This window comes from Lepidochelys kempii, chromosome 7 (assembly GCF_965140285.1).
Source record: "Lepidochelys kempii isolate rLepKem1 chromosome 7, rLepKem1.hap1, whole genome shotgun sequence".
Taxonomy (NCBI): Eukaryota; Metazoa; Chordata; order Testudines; family Cheloniidae; genus Lepidochelys; species Lepidochelys kempii.
This window is the reverse complement of record NC_136386.1, coordinates 24828761-24849737: the sequence shown is the minus strand read 5'-3', so window position 1 is coordinate 24849737 and position 20977 is coordinate 24828761. Positions and strand designations below refer to the sequence as shown.

General features: G+C 42.9%; 1 protein-coding gene across 5 annotated transcripts in view; it reads left to right on the top strand.

Annotated features, from left to right (window-relative positions):
* Positions 1-20977, top strand: part of FLNB (filamin B) — a 112996-nt gene that overhangs the window by 39035 nt on the left and 52984 nt on the right. For all 5 annotated transcript variants that reach the window (XM_073351443.2, XM_073351441.2, XM_073351442.2 and 2 more), the window contains exons 2-9: positions 5217-5465; positions 6654-6751; positions 8273-8420; positions 11720-11838; positions 13186-13263; positions 15514-15676; positions 17767-17964; positions 19865-20002. In XM_073351443.2, coding sequence (XP_073207544.1) covers positions 5217-5465; positions 6654-6751; positions 8273-8420; positions 11720-11838; positions 13186-13263; positions 15514-15676; positions 17767-17964; positions 19865-20002 — 1191 coding nt within the window. The remainder of the gene's footprint in view (positions 1-5216; positions 5466-6653; positions 6752-8272; positions 8421-11719; positions 11839-13185; positions 13264-15513; positions 15677-17766; positions 17965-19864; positions 20003-20977) is intronic.

Below are 20977 nucleotides of genomic sequence, written 5' to 3'. Positions count from 1 at the left end.
CCTTGAAGCCATAAGTAAGACTCTTTTGATCATACAAATCCTACTTCAGGGCAGGGGTGCTCTGATAGGCTACAAGTTCTCCCTCTCATGAATATTCCCTACTTAAGTGAAACTAGGGTAAAGAACCTGGCTGAATACATGATCAGTATAAAGGACTGGCTGTTTAATTGGTGCTAGAATACAAAACAACTTGCATTGTGTGAGCTTTCTCTTGAAACTCCCACAAGTGCCAACAGCCTGCAGTCTGGTTTTATTAACAGTACTTCACGCCAAAGCAGACATATCTTCTACATGTATTTAAACAGTCTCAGCTAGGTATTTCTGAATCTGGCTTCCAAGAACAGTCTGACCAAACTAGCCTCCTAGAATGAGTGATAGACAAATCAGGATATTATTCAGTTCTGTACAGAACATACTGTTGTCAAAATGTGTATTTACATTAACTTGCAGCTAACATTCTTGTATTGTAATTGCATACAGTGAGCTATAATCTTAAACTTGGCTGTCGTGTTTAACTTTATTTTGGTAATAGGCTAAAAGGAGCCAAAATGAAAGCTCTTGACACTGGTGTCAGGTTACTACTGCAGTGTAGCAATGTGTGTAAGGGGACTGTTGCCCCCTTACTAACATTCAGTGGGTGTTTTGGTTGGCTAGCTCCCAGTACTAAAAGGGGAGGATCTATTGGAAACCAAGACCCTGAGACTGATGGTCCCCAGGAGCAATAGGGAGAGGCCAATGCTCCAGGTTGGCCTGAATGACAGGGCAGGCAGGCTAATTAGGGGGTCAGGAGGCCAGGGAGGTCCTGTCCTGTCTGTGTGAGCTGGATTTGCCTGGGTCAGACAGTGGGGCCAGGCTAAGGAGAAAGCAGGGGCCTGAGCTGAGCTGGGGAGCAGAGCTGTGCCAGATGCAGAGGGGCCAGAAAAGCAGCCCAGAGAGAGCAGACCTATCCTGGGAGTAGAGCTGCAGCAACCAGAGCCAGAGGGGCCAGAAAGACAGTCCACAAAGCAGGTCTGTGCTGGGAGCAGAGTCACAGAAGCAGCCTGCAGAGCAGACCTGTCCTGGGAGCAGAGCTGCAGCAACCAGAGCCAGAGGAGCCAAAGAAGCAGCCCAGGGAGCTGGAGGCAGAGCAGCAGCAGTGCAGAGACAGTGGTGGAGCTGGAGCTGGGTGCAGTGAGCAGCTGGGAAGAACGAGGGGGACCCTGGGCAGCAGGCCCAGCACAGGGAGACGTCTCAGCCAAGGGGCTCTGCAGGCCAGGCTTGGATCATAACCCCAACAGGGCAGGGGCGACACTGGGAAGAAGGTTCTACCACTTAGAGCCTGAGAGCATGTGGCCACCACCAGAGCAAGTGTCCAACCTGCAGCAAAGCCAGGACCTCACCTGCAGCAAAGAAGGAGGCCTGGGACTTACAAGGAACAGACTGAACTGCCCAGACACTCCAGAGACTGTTTGTGATGTTTCCTTTAACCTTTCCCATTTTCCCTTATTCTTTTTAGAATTAATTGTTGATTAAATAACTTGTATGTAATGGTCAGAAGTGCCCAGTGCAGAGAGTACCCCAGAGTGGGGACACCCTAGCCCCTGTCCTAGGTGACCACAGCAGGGTTGGGGGTCAAGCCCCCAGGAATCCTGGGCCCAGCCTTGCTGGGGTTACGAGGACTCTTCCAGACAGAGTGGAAGGGGAGCCCTCAAGGGCAGGGAGGCCACTGGGTAAAGGAAGTGGGAGCGAGGACTCGGATCCTTTTGCTAACCTATTTCACCAGGGTAGTGCAGAAGCCAGGAAAGTTCCCCACAATAGCAGGACTGTTCCCCCTGTTTACATGTGCGTAGCAGTAACTGGGCATCATAAGGTGGGACTTTGAGGACTTTCAGTCCTAAATGTCCTGGTCTCCGAGCCAGCACTCACTTTAGAGGGCAGAACCACATGGGTTATGTTTCTTTGAGCTGTCAACCTGTTGGCTAAGAGTTGCTCTAAGACCGTTGTGTACAAAGCTGCCAGTAGTAGCAAAATGACTGTCAAGCAGGCTTTCCAAGATAGCTAAAGAGTCTCCAAGACCCTTACCTTCTCTCTTCTAGGCTTCTATATTTTACTTGAGACCAAGATAAATGAGAACCAGAAATGTCTGCAGTATAAGTCTTAGTAGACTTGAAGCATCTGGGTATGTTAAAAGGATAGTTGCCAAATATACACTGTTGTATTATAGGGATCCCTCATGCATGTCTGAGCTTCAGCAAAAAGAAATTAGAATACTTGTTGGCAAAACCATCTGCATAGCAGTTGTGGACAGTTACCAAGTCATCTTCTGGTGACTCTTTTTAAAACCAAAGCATATTGCAAGGGTTGTCAACGTATTGAAATCTAAGATGTCAGTAATAGCCTTATTTCTCAGTGGTAGTTTGGCCTAACAGGAATGTGCTTGAAGAGGGTCATCTTAATGCACTGGTGATGGTCACAAATTAAGTTTGTAATCTGATACAGGTATTTCAACTTCTGTGACTGAATGGAGTAATGGTTGAGAGCTGGGCAAAACTTTTGGCAGTTTTTCTTTACTCTGAACTATTCATTCACAAAATAGCTTTGATCAAAATGTTAAAACCCTTCATTTTGGTATTTGGGTTTTTGGCAAAAACCAAGGACTAGATCAGTGGTTCTAAACTAGAGTACATGTACCCCGGGTAGATACACAGAGGTCTTCAGGGGGTAGGTGTATCAAGTTAGCTAGATACATAGCCTGGTTTTACAACAGGCTATATAAGAAGCACTAGCAAAGTCAATACAAACTATAAAATCATACAATGTACTTGTTTATAGTGCAATTTGTACTATACACTGAAATAGAAATATTTATATTCCAATCAATTTGTTATGGTAAAAATGAGAAAGTAAGCAATTTCTCAGTGTGCTTTGACACTTTCTATTTTAAACTTGCTTATAGAAATCAGCCTTAAGTGAGGTGCAACTTGGGGTATGCAAGACAAATTTAGACTCTTGAAAGCCATAGAGTAGCCTGGAAAGGCTGAGAACCATTGGACTAATTAACAAAACAGCAGTGGCCTCCATCTTCCTTTGCCCTCCTTTAACCCAGTGGATAGGTAACTAACCTAAGCTGTGGGGACCCAGGTTCAGTTCCCCTTCAGCAGGTTGTGGAGAAGAGATTTGAATTCACCTCTTGTACATTGCAGGAGAGTACCCTTGCCGCTGGCCTTTGGAACATTCTGGTATGGTGTTTATCTCTCCTGTCAAAGCTGTTCCACTTAAGATCAATATTTAACAGTTATTGGGGCAGGGAATTGAACTGATGGTCTGCTAACCACCATTGCTTGTTCTGGATCATAACAGATAGCCATTGGGCCAGGGAAAGAGTGTGGGTCCTGATTTGCCAAAAAGTTTGGTTCAACCAGAAATAGTCTCCCCTTCCCAGGATTCCCAATAAACAAAAATCCATTATTAGACCAGCTGTAGTCTTACTCTCTGGGCCACCACATGAGGCCAACTCATTTGGCAAAAAGTCATTCACAGTATCACATGTCAGGATTTTAACATGCTGGCCTAAGACCTAGAGGAAAGGGGAGGATGAACTGTTTTAAAGAACTTTAAAACATCTTATCAAGAAGTGGCCTCTGTTACCCAGCACTCCATTTTCTCTACCAGTTTTAGTTAAGGCTAGCTTTGAGCATTTAACATCTGCAGAACTGGGTTCAAATTCTTAAATCAGTTGATGTTGGTGACAAAGTGTGACTTAGGTTCAAGACCACGAGACTGGGGTTTGGACAACCTGCCTCCTATTTCTGGTTCTGACAGTCTTCCTGTATTATCTTGCAGTCACTTAAACTGTTACTGGTGAGACAGAACTTCATGCTGTGGGGATCAACCCCATGTTGGGAATACTTGCCCACTACAGCTGTGGGAGTCCCTAACTTGTATAGAATTGGTCCTTGCAGGGAGTAGCTGCCCCTTCCCTACTTCTGATAAAGACAGAGCTCCAAGCCTTGTGTTCAGCAACCTGGTAACTTTGCCAGACTGACCTGATTGCTCTAAGGAGCTGTTGGCCATTTGGCATCAGATGCCAGCTCTGCCATAGGCTCCTGTAGAAGTATTTCATGGCTGGGCCATGCAGAGTACAGAGGATCCACTGAGACTCTGCTTTGCTTGTTTCCTGGATTTAAAATTGGTCCTACATGTAATTAGTAATCCACTTCCCACACTCTTCAGTTTCACTATTCTACTTGGTCAAGTGGCATATCCAACCATCAGGCATGCAGTGTCTGAGCTTGGGAGGGGGTGGGGAGTGGGCAGGCATGGTTTCATACTGCATATCAAACTGTTGCTTTGGTGTGCACTGGAATGTCCTACATTTGCTTCTCCTATACTTGCCTTATGAAACCTGGTTTTGGGTGTGCACTGTCTCAAAAGACAAATGTCTCTAAACATGGCTTCCACACCAGTTCTCCTCTAAACTGAACCTAAATGAGTCTTTAAACTGAGTTGCAGAGCTTGGGCTCTAGCATGAGCCCAGGCATCTATGTTGATATTTTATAGCCTCATGGCCTGAACCCTCATGAGCCTAAGTTGGGCAACACAGCCCCACCAAGGGTGTCTTACTGCAGTACAGACCCACCCTAAGGCTTTCAAATGCTGTCTTAGAAACAGGGAGTGTCTCTCCTATTGGAACTCTAGTCAACAGACTTGTCCTGCAATGTAAAATTCCCTGCAGAACAAGTGGCATTCTAAAATGGCAGGGCCCCAAATCAGCAGCTCCTTAAACAGCTGTAAAAGGGGACCTTAAACAACTTCGGGACAGCACACCTTAAATTAAGGAAAAGGAATACTCTGAAGCAATAAATATTGTGTGAGACTTGCTGCCCAAAGAGAATTGAGGCCAAGAGCTTAGCCTGAGTCAAAAGGTTATCCACTCTCAGGGATCATGAAACAACATGTGTGTTCTAGATAATGTGCTCCAGGTCATAAACACTTTTACTTATGGGGCTTGAATGTTCACCACCCCTCTGAGCAGACTATTCCAAAACTGCCTTCAGGAGTGCTGCTTGCTTCTCTGAACCAGTAGGTACTGGGCAGAGGATCAGATGGGTACACTGGACCACTGGAATCAGTCTGGTAATTCCTGTGCTTAATTTAAATGTGTGTGTGTGTGTGTGTGTGGTGAGCTCTTTCATTTACCAATTTTAAGGCTTAACCAGATTTATCTTGTCTTGCAGATAGCAAAGCAATTGTTGATGGGAACTTAAAACTGATCCTTGGCCTAGTATGGACCCTTATCCTCCATTATTCCATCTCAATGCCAGTATGGGAGGATGAAGGAGATGACGATGCCAAGAAACAGACCCCTAAGCAGAGACTGCTGGGTTGGATTCAGAACAAAATTCCTTACTTGCCAATCACAAATTTCAATCAAAACTGGCAGGATGGCAAAGCACTGGGTGCCCTGGTTGATAGCTGTGCTCCAGGTAAGCATTCTCTTTGTAGATCAGTGTCTTTCCTCCCTCTTTTTTTGTTCCTTGTGGCAGTGTTGAGCTAATGGTCTAAATTTAGCAATAAGATTAGACATCTAATGCCCCTCTAGATGAGACTACAGGTTTTTTTATAAAACAGCCTACAAAACAGTTGTGGAAGCAAGCTTTAAATGACTTGGCTAAAGGTCCAGCCCTCGCTGGAAATATCAGCATAAAGATGAAAGTCTAGTTTGGTTTACTACAGCCCCCACTACAGTTGTCTGTCCTAACCTACTGGATCAACACAAGGTATGAAGGAGCAAACATTGGCTCCTAAACTGAAACGAACTTGTTGTTTGGGCTGAACATGAACATCTTTCATTAAGATCATAGCAGGAGGTTCTGCATGAAGGCTTTTAAAACACTTACACTTGGCACAGAATGCTGGAGTTACAGGAAGCTGTATACCTCCAAAACTCTAAATCTTCACCTTTATTTGTGTATTTCTCTACTAGAGCAAGAATAACATGAAGGGGAGAACAGCACAAGTACCTTTTCTTGCCATGAAATGATGGTGTTGTAAACATAATTACTTGAGCTAATCTAGTGCAATTCTGACAGTTTCTCCTAATGCTGTACAATCTTCACAGTATAGACTGTCAGCTCTGCACAAGATTCCACAGGGACTGTCATTTAAATCTTATTGTGCTTTAAGTCCAAAAGAGACCTCATTCCTCAGGCTAAATCTAAAACCTCCCAATCAAATGGCTGAGTGGGAGTCTTTCCTGACTGGCATCTTGGTTCATAGGCTAGCTTGGAAGTTCTTGGTGTCACTGAAGACTGCACTGTATCCTGCAGCATGCACACCCTTGGCAGTCATAAGTGACACACATCCTACTTCATGCCACCTTCCTTGGAAGTATGGTGGCTGCAACCAATAAGTGCAGTTCTAGAACTGTGAGGAAGGTAGCCTTCTACCATAGTAAGTGTGTTGCTTTCAGATTAGAACTTCCTATTTAGATATCCTTCCCTGAGAGCCAGTTGCTTTTTGGACTCTAAAAGCAGTCCTATGCACAGATTTGGAAAGTCATTACCCAGAATAAGCACTGTTGCATGTGACGGTCTCAAGTTTTTAAAAAAAACACCTCTAGCAAATAAACAGTCAATGTGAAAGTTCTGAATGCATAACTTGCTTATTCTTAGGTCTCTGCCCTGACTGGGAGACCTGGGACCCTAAGAAACCAGTTGACAATGCTCGTGAAGCCATGCAGCAAGCTGATGACTGGCTGGGTGTGCCTCAGGTAAGGCAGACTGAAAGCAAAAATGCCTGGAGCAGAGAGGATGCTGAGTCAGTGCTGTTATCACTAACTTAATTCTGACAGCCAAGTCCTGTTAAATTTATGTGAGCTTCTCTTCAATAGTAGCCCTTCAGACGTCTTTAGAGTGTGGAGCTAGAAATCTGCAGTCTGTCTTCAGTAACTTGAATCCCTGTTCTGACTCTCAGGCCCTGTCTACACTTAAAGCAGCTGTAGCGCTTAGTGCAGAAGCTACCTATGCTGACCAGATTGCTTCTCTCATTGCCATATGTACTCCACTTTCCAGAAGCCCTCCTGTCAACATCATGCAGTGTACAATGGAGGTTTGGTTGATATAACTGCAGCAGGTGTAGGGGTGTGTGTTAAATGGGCATGAGTTTGCAGTGTAGACCAGGGCTTACATGCTAGCTCTATGGAGGAGAGCACTGCTCTTATGCAAGAGAGGAAGATAGTGTACACCAACTAATGGTGTTCAAGGGGAAATGCTTCAAGGCCAGGATGACTTTCCTGTTCTAACCTTGAGACTTACTTTTATTTCTGGTTATTTGCCCACTTGCAGCTTCTTTCTGTTGGATGAGAGAACAGTTGAAGTGACTCAGGCCCTTAAAATTGCTCTGACTTAATCAGAAGCAGTTTCATCAAGTCTTTAAGTAGATTTGATTTCAACAGCAGTGCACACCCAGAACTCTTCTATACAATCTTCTCCTTTCAAAATAAAACTAACCTTTGTTATAAAGATATGGCTGGGTATTGGAACACATCGTTCTCTTTTGAGTGGGGGTCGGGGGGAGAACTCTCTTCATTCTTCATTACTAAGTGTACTTGCTTGAACGGGGTCCTTGGGGTTAACCTGTTCATTTAGTTTGCCACCTGACGTCTTAAGTACTTTTGTAAGAAAGTAGCTTTCTTTTGCATTGAATATCTCACTTGAACAGGAGCCCATGGATCTTCAAACCAGATTTTCATGCTCATAGTATAACAAGCAATATGTTAATCTCTGAGCAGTAACTATGCTCATGGCATTAGAACAAACTGAGATGGACATGACAGCATCACAGCTGTCAGTGTGCATTTCCGTTTCACTTTTGCTGCTGTTCATCTAGCATTCTTCACTGAAGGAATATCCCCAAGTTGCTTTCCCAGAAGGGTAACTTGAATGGTCTCTGCTTCGAAAGTAAAGAATTCAACAGAAGTGCATTAGTTATTGAAGCAAACAGGCAGTGGTGGTCTCCATCTTTGTTTCCCTAAAACTGCATAAGTAGACTAGCTTTACGAACTTCCTAATGCAGACTTCTTTACTACTAACTCAACCCATGATACGGCATTAAATACTTTCAAACTGAATTGTATATTGTAAATCCTTCCAGTTAACCCTAGGAAACTATGTAAGGGGAGCTAATGGAATGTATAGAATTCCCATGTACCTGAATTGTACTGCTCTTGAAGTCTAATGTTGGTTGATGGTAGACTAAATACGTGTCAAACACTAACCTGTGTATGTTCCAGGTGATTACTCCTGAAGAAATTATTCACCCTAGTGTGGATGAACACTCGGTAATGACTTACCTGTCGCAGTTTCCCAAAGCCAAGCTTAAACCAGGAGCTCCTCTAAAACCCAAACTGAATCCAAAGAAGGCAAGGGCCTATGGCAGAGGTAAGGAAGAACACTTAGGTTGACGTTTCAGAAAAACAAGTTGCTGCTTGATTGTGTTGTCCACAGTAGGCCTGGAGTCCAAGCTGGATTTGTGTACTTCTCTTGTGGTGCTTTGGCTCAGAAATATGTGGAGACAGTCCAAAAAACACTCCTATTTCTAAAATGCAACTCCCCACAAAAAAACACCCCTTCTGAGCATGTTTAGGAAGCCTGCTGCCTTGCATATATGTAACAACCCACCACTGGGAAAAGTGGGATGGCAGACCAGGAAACCTTTTAACAAAATGTACAGGATCAGTGTCTCAAACAATACTCAAACAGTGTGCACCACCCCATTTGCATATTACCATATAGCATGCACTCTTTTAAAAAAAGCCCAGAAACCAAAGTGCAGCTAAGAAGTAAGTAAAAGATTGATTGCATGTAGGCAGATATTCCTGCCCTAGAAGACTAGCTGCTTCTGCAGGGGGTGGGTGGGTCAATACATATAACACTAGAATAGTCATAGTGAAACTTACTGAGATTCCAAGTTATTCATCAACAATAACATGAGGCTCACAGTTGCTGCCCAAAATAGCCAAACTATTAATCAGGAATCAACAATGCAAGGTTTTCATTGCAGCCCATACACTATCTTGTTAGTTTTAGTGCAAACATGGACAGTGCTTAGTGGTGAGAAGCCATGTGGGCTTTCTGGCAGAGGAGACCCTTTTATTGGATGAGGGTAACTAGCTGGTAACCATCTTGGTCCAAATCTTAAACTTTCTGGGAGTTGTGACTTTGAAAAAAGTCCAACAGGAGGTTTACCAGCAACCTAAAGTTGAATACTAGGAAAATCTCTTGTTACCATATCCATTCATGGTGTGTGCGTGTAAGTAAAACAAGATGGTATCTTATTGTATTCCAAGCTAACGCAACCTTTCTTTACTGCAAGGACAACTGTTCTCAATTGAGAGGATGCGATTACAGTTTGTGTATAGAACTGCACTAATGACTCCCTGAAGAGTGTTTGCAGTAACCTTTATCATAGGCAAAATAAGGCCCTTTAGGGGCAGCATGATCTGGAGGGCTAACAGGATTGAGAAGTGGTAAGTTCTGACTTCAGCTCCACCTTCAAGAAAGTAGCTTTATCTCATTGTCTTGCTTTCCTTGCCCAAGGGAAGGGGAAACAACCTTCTGAGGTGCTGCCTCCATGCTGGTACAGTACCTGAACATTAACAGCTTATGTGCAAAACATGCATTTCACTCTTGATGACTTTGATGCATTTAACACCTAATGTGTGACTAGGAATAATCATGTTACTGTTGCATTTCTCTAGAGATAAATTGGTTCAGAAATTCTGCTGTTCACAGCCACTTTTTGGATAAGCAATCAGACACTGCATTTTCTACTAACTGTACAAATGGCTGTGGAGAAACCAAGATTTAATAAATCTAGAGGCACTGGCTCATGAGAAGCAATTTCTCGGACATATGATGTATATGCTTGGACTAGCATAGAACAAGCAACTTTGGGAAACTCCTCCACCCATTCAGTCAACAGCATGACAGGTGTAATAGCTCAAGGCTAAGTGTAAAAAATCAAGTAACTAAGTTGCAGTAACTGCATGCTGTGACAAGTCTTGTGCTAAGATAAGTACAGAGCCTTTTCACTTTGGGGGGGGGGGGAACTTAGTTAAGCTAAAAGTCCAGTCTTGCAGGGCACAGACCTTCACTTAAGCTATATTAGCTGTGTAAGCTTAGTTTTTGGCAAGATGTTTTGAATGACTTGCATGGGAGAAATTAGGGAGGGATGTGGATGTTCACCAGCAGATAAACCACAACAGTGTCAGTTACATGTAGTGAAAGTAGAATGCCTATGAAAACTACAAACTAAACTTTTGGCCACAATAACCAATACTGACTGGCTTATCTTTTTACGAATATCTTATCGAATTGCTGTTCAGAACTTCTCTACCACTTTAACCTTGTGGCTTCTCTGTAATACTTTCAACATTCCCAATTCTATGAACTAGTAACACCAACATCGTTCTTGTAACTAGAATGAAACAATCCTTGCTACCCTATGGAAGCTGCGTCATGGGACACTGCTTCTAACTTTTGGTGGCTCTTCTGAACAGTCCTAACTCCATCTCGGAGAATCTGGCAGCCTATCCTGAGACTTAAAGCCAAGTGGCATTCAGAATTCCTGACTTCATTCTGGGATCAGCCTGCTGTGACCTTGTGTTAACCATTAAAACGCTTAAAGGTGCCTGTATTGTAGGAAGTGCAGGTTGTGACACTAATATCCTGAACAAAACCTATGGAATTAAGATAACTTATTCAATAAAGCTCAACATTAGTAACTCACACTGCCACAACTGCATTTATAGTACAATGTACCCAATAGGGATTGAATGTGCCTTTTCTAGTAGGGAGGGGAATGCTAATGGACTTCTGTTGTCAACCTTTGAAGCCACCCCTAGGGGAGAAACTCATAGACTAGTTCAAATTGGATTTTTCCAAAGACCAAGAGAAGACTTCTGGGTGTAAGCCTGAGTTTTTTAACTGACTCAGGGCCTTCTTCCTGATCCAGCAAATGGACAAGACCATTGGTACATGGATGGCCCAAATCCCTATAGCAGGATCAGAGGGATTTGGTCTACTGAGGTCCCATAAGATGGAGTGCTTGTTCTGAGCTGAATTTGTGGTAATTGGGTAACCATAAGGAATCCCCCATGGGTGGAGGCATTCAATGACTTTTAATCTGCTAGAATCCATGTTAAGATTGGGCTTCCTGATGAGCTTATTGGCATGTGTGAGATGTAGCTTTTCATTGGGTTTCGCTAATGCTTTGTGCCTTTAAGAATAAGGTAGGCTTGCCTCGACCTGTGGTAATTACCTGACAGTCACTATTAGCAGTCTCTGAAGAGACCCCAAGCAGGTTCTTTGGGCACCCTGTCTGTGCTGGCATAAAGGCTGGGAACTGTGCAGTCTGGGAATACCCCAGTTAGAAGGGAGAAAGATGCAGGTCTTCATCCCAGAGGCAACAGCTGAAGAGCTGGAAGCCTCAGTGGGTGCCCTTGCTGGAGCAGTAAGGGGAAAGACAGGTGTAGCTACCCTGAGTTGTGATGCCAGTTGTCTAACACCACTGGTCTTTTGGTAAGCAAGCAGGCCTGAGAAACTGTTAGAACTTAATGTCTCACAACTGAGGCCATATCAGAACTTGTATTAGGTGGCTTGTGTGATTGTCATAAACAACCTCTTAGTTTTGAAACAACCACCTAAATGTGCCATTTTGTGTCCTATCCCCTTAACAGGAGTTGAGCCTCATGGAAACATGGTGAAGCAACCTGCCATCTTTACAGTAGATACTATCAGTGCTGGGCAGGGAGATGTAATGGTCTTCATAGAAGATCCAGAGGGCAACAGAGAAGAGGTCTGTATGCTAAACATATTTTGCATGAAAATTGGTAGGGAAAAATAGCTTAAATGATTACTAACTACTGTATCTCAGTGTAGTAAACTGTATTTAATGCACAATACTTAAGTAGTTTCTCTGATCATAAATAGAATATATGAATATTTTAAAATTCCAAAAATAACTGACAACAGTTTGCTAAGAATTAGTGTACATGGTTCTTAAGTAATAGAAAACTTTCAATTACAACTGATCAGGTGGGACAGGAGCATGTTTTATTTGTCAAGTTGTCCTATTAGGCAGTTTTGCTTTCTAGCATGAAAATTGAAAACTATCACACTCTGGACTTGAATCTGAAGTGGTATTCAAGGCCTTGACCTTGCCAGGGAGATAGTGTTCCTGAGAATCTTTTCTAGGCTCTTACACAAATCATAAACAAGCCAGCTAGAAAAAGGGATTCCTTAGCTAGGATCCAGTTGGACAATTACCATGCGCAGTGTGACTGCAGAAGCAACTCTGAAATCTTTCCATAGCTGGTTTTCCCTAAGCAATGTTCTAGTAGTGAAGAAAACATTTTAAAATAGTCTTACCAGATTCAAAGCCCTACTGTCTTCAAGCCCTCCTCCTGATTGTTCACCACTTGGAAAAGCATGATTTATCAATTAACTTGAACAATTACAACCAACACAGTTCAAATGTTGAATCACTAGAAGTAAATTCTTGCAGTGAACTGTACTTGACCAATCAAAGGGAAAAATCAAATGACAGTACATTGTTACCAGATAGAATTAAATCATGATAGCCCTGATCATTCTGCAAGAGCAATGACTAAAGTTGTAGAATATCTGCTGCTAATTACTTATTACTCGGTACATTAGAACAATCTTGGGAGTATAACCAATGCTGTCTGGTTTCGAGGAATTCCACTAATGTGATAAAGTTTTTTGGTTACTTTAATCAAGTGAGAATTTGAATTAAGACATTCCAGACAAGTCCAATTGTACACTGTAGTTGATACTGATTAACCGTGTTGGTCAGCCTCCAGTTTAGTTGTGTGTGTTAGTAAAGGAACAGAATAGGTCACCCAGTTTATACTAAGTGGGTTCATGTGTTCCTAGAAATGTCAGTGGCTTTTGCACCGATAATGGGGAACAGATAGCTAGCAAGTATACTTGCTGCCATGGCAACTATATCTAAAGCATTGCTGTGGGTCCTAAAGAGATGATCATTCTCCTCTTTTGACTAGTTTCAGCATCAAAGTCTACCAACTAAAGATTGAATGTCACTTGTGAAAAGTCCTAATTTAGCAGATAGTAAAGTGTAGACTCAATGTTTCTGGGACAAATGCTTTGCCTTCCTTTCTAGGCAAAAGTGACACCTGACAATGACAAGAACAAAACCTACTCTGTGCAGTATGTGCCAAAAGTTACTGGACCTCACAAGGTGAGTTTTTTTGGTGTTCAGGATGCTCAACATGCTTAAGTTAGTATTGCGCTATTCATGGGCGTGTTAACCTTGCATGTTTACTGGTGAGATAACTACCCAGAAACCTTGGTGTAAATAACCTGTTTCCATTTTCTGTTCAAGTCTCCACAGTTTGGGGCCAATGGACTATTCTTTCCCTTCCCCTAAGAGATGGGTGTGTTCATCCCTTTCTCCAGGTTGAGAGAGAATATGGTCTTGTGGTCAGTACTTCTATTTGATGTGATGTGCAAGGATAACATGACATGCTGATCAAAAGGATGTCTGTCCTCTCCAAAAGGGGTTGGGGGAGTATTCACTGTGCCACTGGGCTCATCCTCTCTGCTGTTTTCTTCACGCTGGTGTCAGACTCCTTCAGAGCATGAGCAGAGCCTTTTGGTCTCCATGAGCTTTTAGTACCAGGAGTAAGGCCTGTGACTCAGCCTGATTTGGGGGCCCACCAGGAGGGTAACTACAGTGGACCACCTACCACACTCAAGAAGAGGCTGGCAAGAATGAATTGAAGGGATGGGCTCCATTCAGCTCCTCCTCCTGCCTCTGTGCTGCAGTTTATCTCAAGTTTTATTCCACTCTAAGCCACAGGGTTGAAAGGGCTTCGCTACAATACATCATTCTCCAGTACCCTCTACTTCCCAAGCTCAAGCATTAGGAAAAACTAGCAGCCTTCTAGGGTGGTTCTAAAATGCTGGTCCTGGGCTCCTGGAATCTTTATGCAGACAACTTGGCGGTGGGGAGGGCCCAAAGTAAATGCACTAGAGTGGTCAGGCCAGTCCTTTGCACTGTCCCAGTTAGATCTAGTGGGGAAACTATGACTAAGCCAAACCCCTGGATCATTCTGTTAGTCTTCACACCTGCCCCATACCTTGAGAACTTCCTTTCAAAACTCTCCCCTAGCTGTACAGCTGGGTACACTTTAGCCCCCTATATTCTAGATTGCTAGCTTAGTGGTTCCACCAGGCAAGGTATGAAAGCTGACCCTTGCAGAGTCTCTGCATTTCTCATCAGTTGCTCCAGCTCTGCAGTCTGCCCCCTTGGCTAGCTTTCCTTTCAATCTCCAGCAGGTCCTCATCCTATGCCTGCAAGTTCTGCTGGAAGAACTAGACCTAGAATCTATCGCCAATAGCTCTAAACTTTTTTACAATCTTGTTCTCTTTGCCACCACTGTGACTGGCAACCAACTAGGGCCTGTTCCAGAGCCAACGACAATGAGTTCAGTCCTCAAAGTGTCATTTTTCTCTGGATATACTGGGAGTGAAGCATGTAGGAAGGACCGTGAGAAGCAAACATCTCTACCTTAGTTGCCTTGAGTCACGTTGCTTCATTGTAACGGAGTATCCATGGCCAAAGCAGTCGGACTTTGTGTAACTTAGTGTGCCATATCTGCTTGCTTGATCTGTGTATTTTCCAGGTACACTAAGTGAAGTGGCTCTTGGATTTTGTATTTAGAGCTGTATTCAGCTTCATAGTCCAAGATGTGTACTTAATCCTCATAACTAGCTATTGTCCTTGGTGGACAAACTGATCACTAGTTTGAGTCCATTAATTCTGATCCAGGGAAGACAAAGATGCATTTCTGTAGTGCAAAAAAGCAGAAACTAGTAAAATAGTGGTGCAGGCTCACTGCCCAAATAAATGTATTCTCCAAAGGGTGCCACATCCTGGCTTAATGAGTCTAAATGCCAAAAGCATGATGGAGCACAACTTCACAATGGACAGGCTTTCAATTTAGCTGATCAAACCCCCTTCCCTCCAAATCTTGAAAATGAGCTTGTTCACTCTTATACCCTTCCCTCCCCACACCCTCAGTCTTGTCTGCCTACAACAGTCTGTACAGTGCAAAGTACAATGGGGCCTATCCTCTGTCCCTGTGCACTAGTATAACGATAGTTGCAAGTAGCCGTTGGGCCTCCAGCAGTGGAGTATGGTTATCTTCTGGAGACATTAAGACTTAAATCTAATTGAGGGCCCGTATTTCCCAGGTGTTTCTAAGTGTGGTAAGCAGCTATGGTACCTCCAGTTGCCTCAAAGTGAGGGAGTTAACATTAGTTTCTCCACAGGACCTCTTAACTTAGCCATGAACCTTAAGAGTTCAAGCACTTAATCTTGTGATTTCAAATAGTAAGTTCTGCCAGGCCTGAACATAATTGCAAGGTGGCCTCTTAATTCTAATCTTACTTCCACAGTGCTAATGTCTGATTTGATTTTTTTTAGGTTACAGTTTTATTTGCTGGACAGCATATTTCTAAGAGTCCATTTGATGTAAATGTTGACAAAGCCCAGGGTGATGCCAGCAAAGTAACAGCAAAAGGACCAGGCTTGGAGGCAATCGGAAACATTGCCAATAAACCTACCTACTTTGAAATTTACACAGCAGGTAAGCATGCTTAAATGAGTTATAGATCCCTAGTAAAGCAGTTACACAATTATATACTCTACAGTAGCTCTTGCAGCTTGACTTGGTTTTGGTCAGTACTGACAGTCTTCCCTCCACTACTTGCTAAAATGGGGCATGATATATCTGCCTCCTAGAGAAACTGAAGATTAACTGTAAATATAAACACTCCAAATGCTTCAGCAAAAGAATCCATCCAGTTACTATTTGAGTTCTGTCTTAAGTGATGAACCAGTCAGTCTACTAAAATGACTAGTGAGCTTGTAAGTTACCATTTCTTCATAGGCCATTTACTTCACAGCATTTTGTGGCCATAATACTATATTCCACAAGAATGTGTGTTTAACATATTGCAAATGCTGATGCAGAACTTCACTGTAAAAGAAAATAGGGCAATTACTTAAAGTATTTAAACACTTTAACCCAGTGTTTTTAGTGTATTAAACTGCTTTCTGCCTGAGGCTCCTAAAATCTTGGCTGCAGCTGTCTGATTTAGGGGACTTGCCACACTACTCTAGCAAAACATTGTTTCTAATTGGGAGATATAGTAATCTGCTTCATGTAAAGACATGTCTGGACTAAAAGTCATGGATGTTGAAAAAGCACCTTGATTGCTTATTCAGCAATACAAGATAGTTGAATAACAGGTGTCTTCAGTGGTGGTGAAGAAAAGAACGAACTTAGACACCCTTGTCTAGAGTAGGATGTTGGCTTAGAATAGGGGTTCTCAAACTGGGGGTCAGGACCTCTCAGGGTCCTGAAGTTGTTATGGGGGGAAGAAAGGGGGTCATGAGCTGCCAGCCTCCACCCCAAACCCTACTTTGCCTACGGCATTTATAATGGTATTAAATGGATAGTTAATTTATAAAAAGGGTCACCCTCAGAGGCTTGCTATGTGAAAGAGGTCACCAGTACAAAAGTTTGAGAACCACTGGTGTAGAAGCTCTAATCTTAAATTTTAATTTTATTCTATTCTTTAGAACTAGTTTTTCCCCTGAGTTGTTCCAGTTCACCATTTTGGAATCACACAGTCCTGGTTAATGTCCAGGAACTCCTTACTTTATATTGGCAACTTGCTCTATTTGAAAGTTTGAGAGAATTTGATTATCTTCTGCTGGGGGCTGTGGAGTCCTATTTAGTGTGTGTGTGGAGCACAGGTTTGTCCTCTACCAACTCCCTGGAAAATTGAGTGGCATTTCAACTTGTGTATCAGGTTGGAACACCTCACTTATGTTTGGCCCACCTTCCCCTGCATGAAGGTGGGCCAAACTTGAATGTTGTAGGAACCCTGCAGGTCAGGTCACAATGACCCTCACTCAGACTTGACCCAGTTGTCCCTCTGTCACAAGATGATAGCATTGCAACCTAGCACATGGGGTTGTGGCCAACTCAAACTTGGTGTGGCTAAAAAGCAGTTGAGTTGGGTGCATCCCCCTTCACCCCAAGCTCCATAGCCTATGGCTTCTGCAGCTGCATGCACAGACTGAATTGTGAAAGGGTTTTGTGGGGAGGAAAAGCCAAACAGTATAGTTTGTCTAAAGTTGCCTGTGTAGTGCCAAGAGTGGTGAATAATCCTTGTTGTGAAACCATTCTGGAGGCAGTGACAGATTCCCTGCCACTGCTGCTCCCTCACCTTAGGGAGCTGCCAGCCTTCACTTACTAGCAAACAGGATCTGGCCCTTTTTGCCATAAGACTGCAAACCAGGGGGGAGGCAAGAAGGTAAAAGTAAACACTGAGGTAGGATTTAATTATTCTGCTACTCGGGTGTCTCCTGAACATAAGTGGTGTAAGGACAAATGGGTCTAATGCTTTGAGTAGAGGCTGCTATCAGTGTTCCAGACCACCTTAATGTGTCACTTATGCCCTTACAGTCGTGTGGCTGGGCCATAGCAAAACATTCCAAAGTTGGCTTCCTCAGGGCTGATCCCTTCACACAGTCTGCCAACCCAAAACAGTACCTTAATCTTGGATCTTAGCAGAGTCAGACTTGGAAGGGTCTTGCTTCCAGCGAAGTGCAAACTTGCAATGTCGGAGTTAAAAGGCTGAACTAAACTTGTTTTCATGTGGGTAGGTGCTGGTGTGGGTGATGTTAATGTGGAAGTGGAGGATCCTCAAGGAAAGAATATAGTGGAGCTTATGACAGAAGACAGAGGGAGCCAAGTCTACCGTTGCACCTACAAACCTACTCACGCTGGTCCTCATACTGTCAGAGTGACATTTGCTGGAGAGACTATTCCAAAAAGTCCTTGCATTGTTTCTGTTGGAGAAGGTATGTACTGGGATGATGGCTGCACCAAAGTATTTCTGTAAATATGGACTGTTTTCATCCATATTGATGGATTTGATTACAGGATATGCACATCCTTACCTTGTGTATGACAATCTTTTCCTTTAAACCATTCATTTGCTTTAATATTTGATCTTGCATATCCACTTAATTCAATATTCGTAATATGGCTCTAGGTGCTAGTCTCCTATCAATGGGCTATAACTTGAGCTTGCCCTTTCTCTTGGAAGAGGCTGTCTTAAATTCCATTTCAGTGTCTAACCTTTCTTCAGCTCTGATTCAGTCTACTATATTTACTTTCTCAGTTTTTCCTCCTTAACTGATGCTTGGCTTTCTGTTCCATCCTCACCTGCCTCTACGCTCTCAACCTCTGCTCACCTCTCCTGAGCTACCCTCCACTTGTGGAATTTTGGACTTCACTGCTAATGGCTTCCTAGTTGAGCAAGCTATGTCGGTAAGAAGCACAGGGTGACACTTTCTTCATGGTTTGCTGTCTTTCAGCTTCTAGCCTGCAGGTTGTTTGACTATCAACAGCTTTCCCCCTTGCTTCCTTGGCAGAACAAAAGGTGCAAGCAGAATACAAAGCACTTGCCAATTAGGGCAACAAGATTTGCCTTGCAATAAGTCAAGTTGGTGTAACTACTTAACCACAAATTAACTGCTTAACTGACTTGCATAAGGGCATGTGGCTTTTTCCTACTTGAACTTAGCTTTGCTGTGAGCTCTCCAAAGCTAGTAGGTAGCATGTGATTTAAAACTTTGATCTTGTTTATACAGCCTGGATTATGAGTTGAATTTACTAGATGACAATTGAAACCACTATCTCCAAGCTATTGGTATGACAAGCAGAATGAACTGCTTGTCAGACTCTCCACAGATGCTGTACACTACACTTCTACTATAAACAATGCACATGCATAATATAAAAATGCATGCTGGGATTAAACTGGGAACCTATAATAATGAGTGAGCTATCTCTCTAGAATGTTACTGGACTGAAGGCTACCTGATAGCTGGAATTACATTTATGTAAGGCCAGTTATTCAGAATTACCCAATAGCTTATTTTGTAGAAATAGTTGGTACTTAAACTTTGCTCAGGGATGGGAAAACACTTTGCTGTGGACAGCTACACTTATGCAAACTCTCAAGTTTAAGAATCTGCCACCTACTCTGCTTCTGTAGCCTATTGCTCTGATCTGACTAACTGTACAATGTGGCATTGCTCAGTCTCTGCATGTGTCAATGCTGAGCATAGCTCAATGCTGAGCATATCTTGCATTATTCTATGAACCTGCAGCAAAGCAAGAGTTTCCATTTCCAGTCTTCCAAGGTACTAGTTGTCTGAAGCCAGTTATAACTTTAGATATTACCACCGCTGCCCTACTCCTGAAGGAGTAGCCCAGTAGATTACTATGGCACACTCATAAAGTGAAACTCTATACACTACATGCAGTTTGGCTCAAATGTAAAAATGACCTTGAGAAAAGCAAAGTTATACTGCAAATGGTGGGCTTACTTTTATAGTAACATGCTCCAGTTAATGTTTGGTATTAAAGTTCTACATAGCAATTGGTCTTCACTATGTAAATGTCAAAGGCTTTTTAGTCTGTCTGTAAGAACAGCTGATGTAAATGTACATGACTCAGAACACTTGGGAAATAACTTAGTACTACAGTCTAAAAGCCTAAAGGCCATATGTAGAATGGCTAGATTCCATACTGATCCCCTTGAGACTAGTGTGATTCAGATTTTTCATTTTCAAAAGCTAAAATATTCTCCCCTGAGTCAACATGCTAAGTAAAAGATGGGTGTAAGCTGCCTTGGCTTGAAAATCTACTTGAGAATCAAAGGCTATACTGATGTCTAAAATGCATTTGCAGCATGCAGTCCAAGTGCTTGTCGTGCAAGTGGTAGAGGCCTACAACCTAAAGGAGTCCGGATCCGAGAAACTGCAGACTTCAAGGTTGACACTAAAGCAGCAGGGAGTGGGGATATCAATGTGTCCATAAAAGGACCAAGTAAGTGTTAATGATTTGAAGTTGTCTGCAGTACTGTATTGTGGGAAAAGGGGAGAAGCCTCAAATGTGGACTAGTCAAGGAATTGCAACTTTCAGTGATATTCACAGTATGGGGCTTCAGTATTTTGATAGGGGGAGGAAAAATAATTAAGATGGCTCTTCATTTTTCATATGTAAAATGAACATATATTCATGGGTGTAGTGATGAAGCCAGCCACTCTTCAGTTGTTCCATATCATGGCTTGGTGTCTTTTTTTTATAGCCTGTCCTCTGAAATGACTTCTACTCTGCTTCCACTGTAGTGGGCTGGGAAACTTCAACTCTAATCCACATCTGCTTTATAGCAGATGCTACAGTAGTTGTCTTAAGTGATGCACAGGATCATTGTAACTACTGAAGAATGTTAGACAAGAATACTCTAATCATAGCATTGGTTATTGAGCCTCCAGCAGCAAGACTCCAGGGGTTTAATGCCTGGTGTCCACCATGAACTTCCATTGTCTATGAAATCATTGGGCTAGATACTAAAGATTCTGCATGATTAACTTAAAATTGAGTGTGTGTACACAATGTGCCAGTTGAACACTGAATGCTAGAGGTTGGAGTCTTTTTTTCAATTTAATCAGTTAAATTCAAAATTGGGAAAGCTTTCATGTCTCGTCTCTACAGCTATGAAATTAGAAATGCTGTGAAGCTACTCAAAGGAAGTAAACTCTGTAGAGCATTCTAGAGCTTAAGTTGAGTGTCTGGGTGTGGCTTAACTCCTTCATTCAGTTATGTAACTTTTCAGCCTGAAACTCAAGCTTGCTTCTCCCATCACCCACTTCTAAACTCTACTTTCCTTTAATGTCAGTTTGTGTGAAGACTTGGGTAAGCAACTAGCCTATTCAACCACACAAGTGCTTTGGGAGTGGCTGGCTTGTCTTCGCCTGTCTTAATTTGGCAGGGCTGACCAGTGATGCCTGCTCTTGTTCT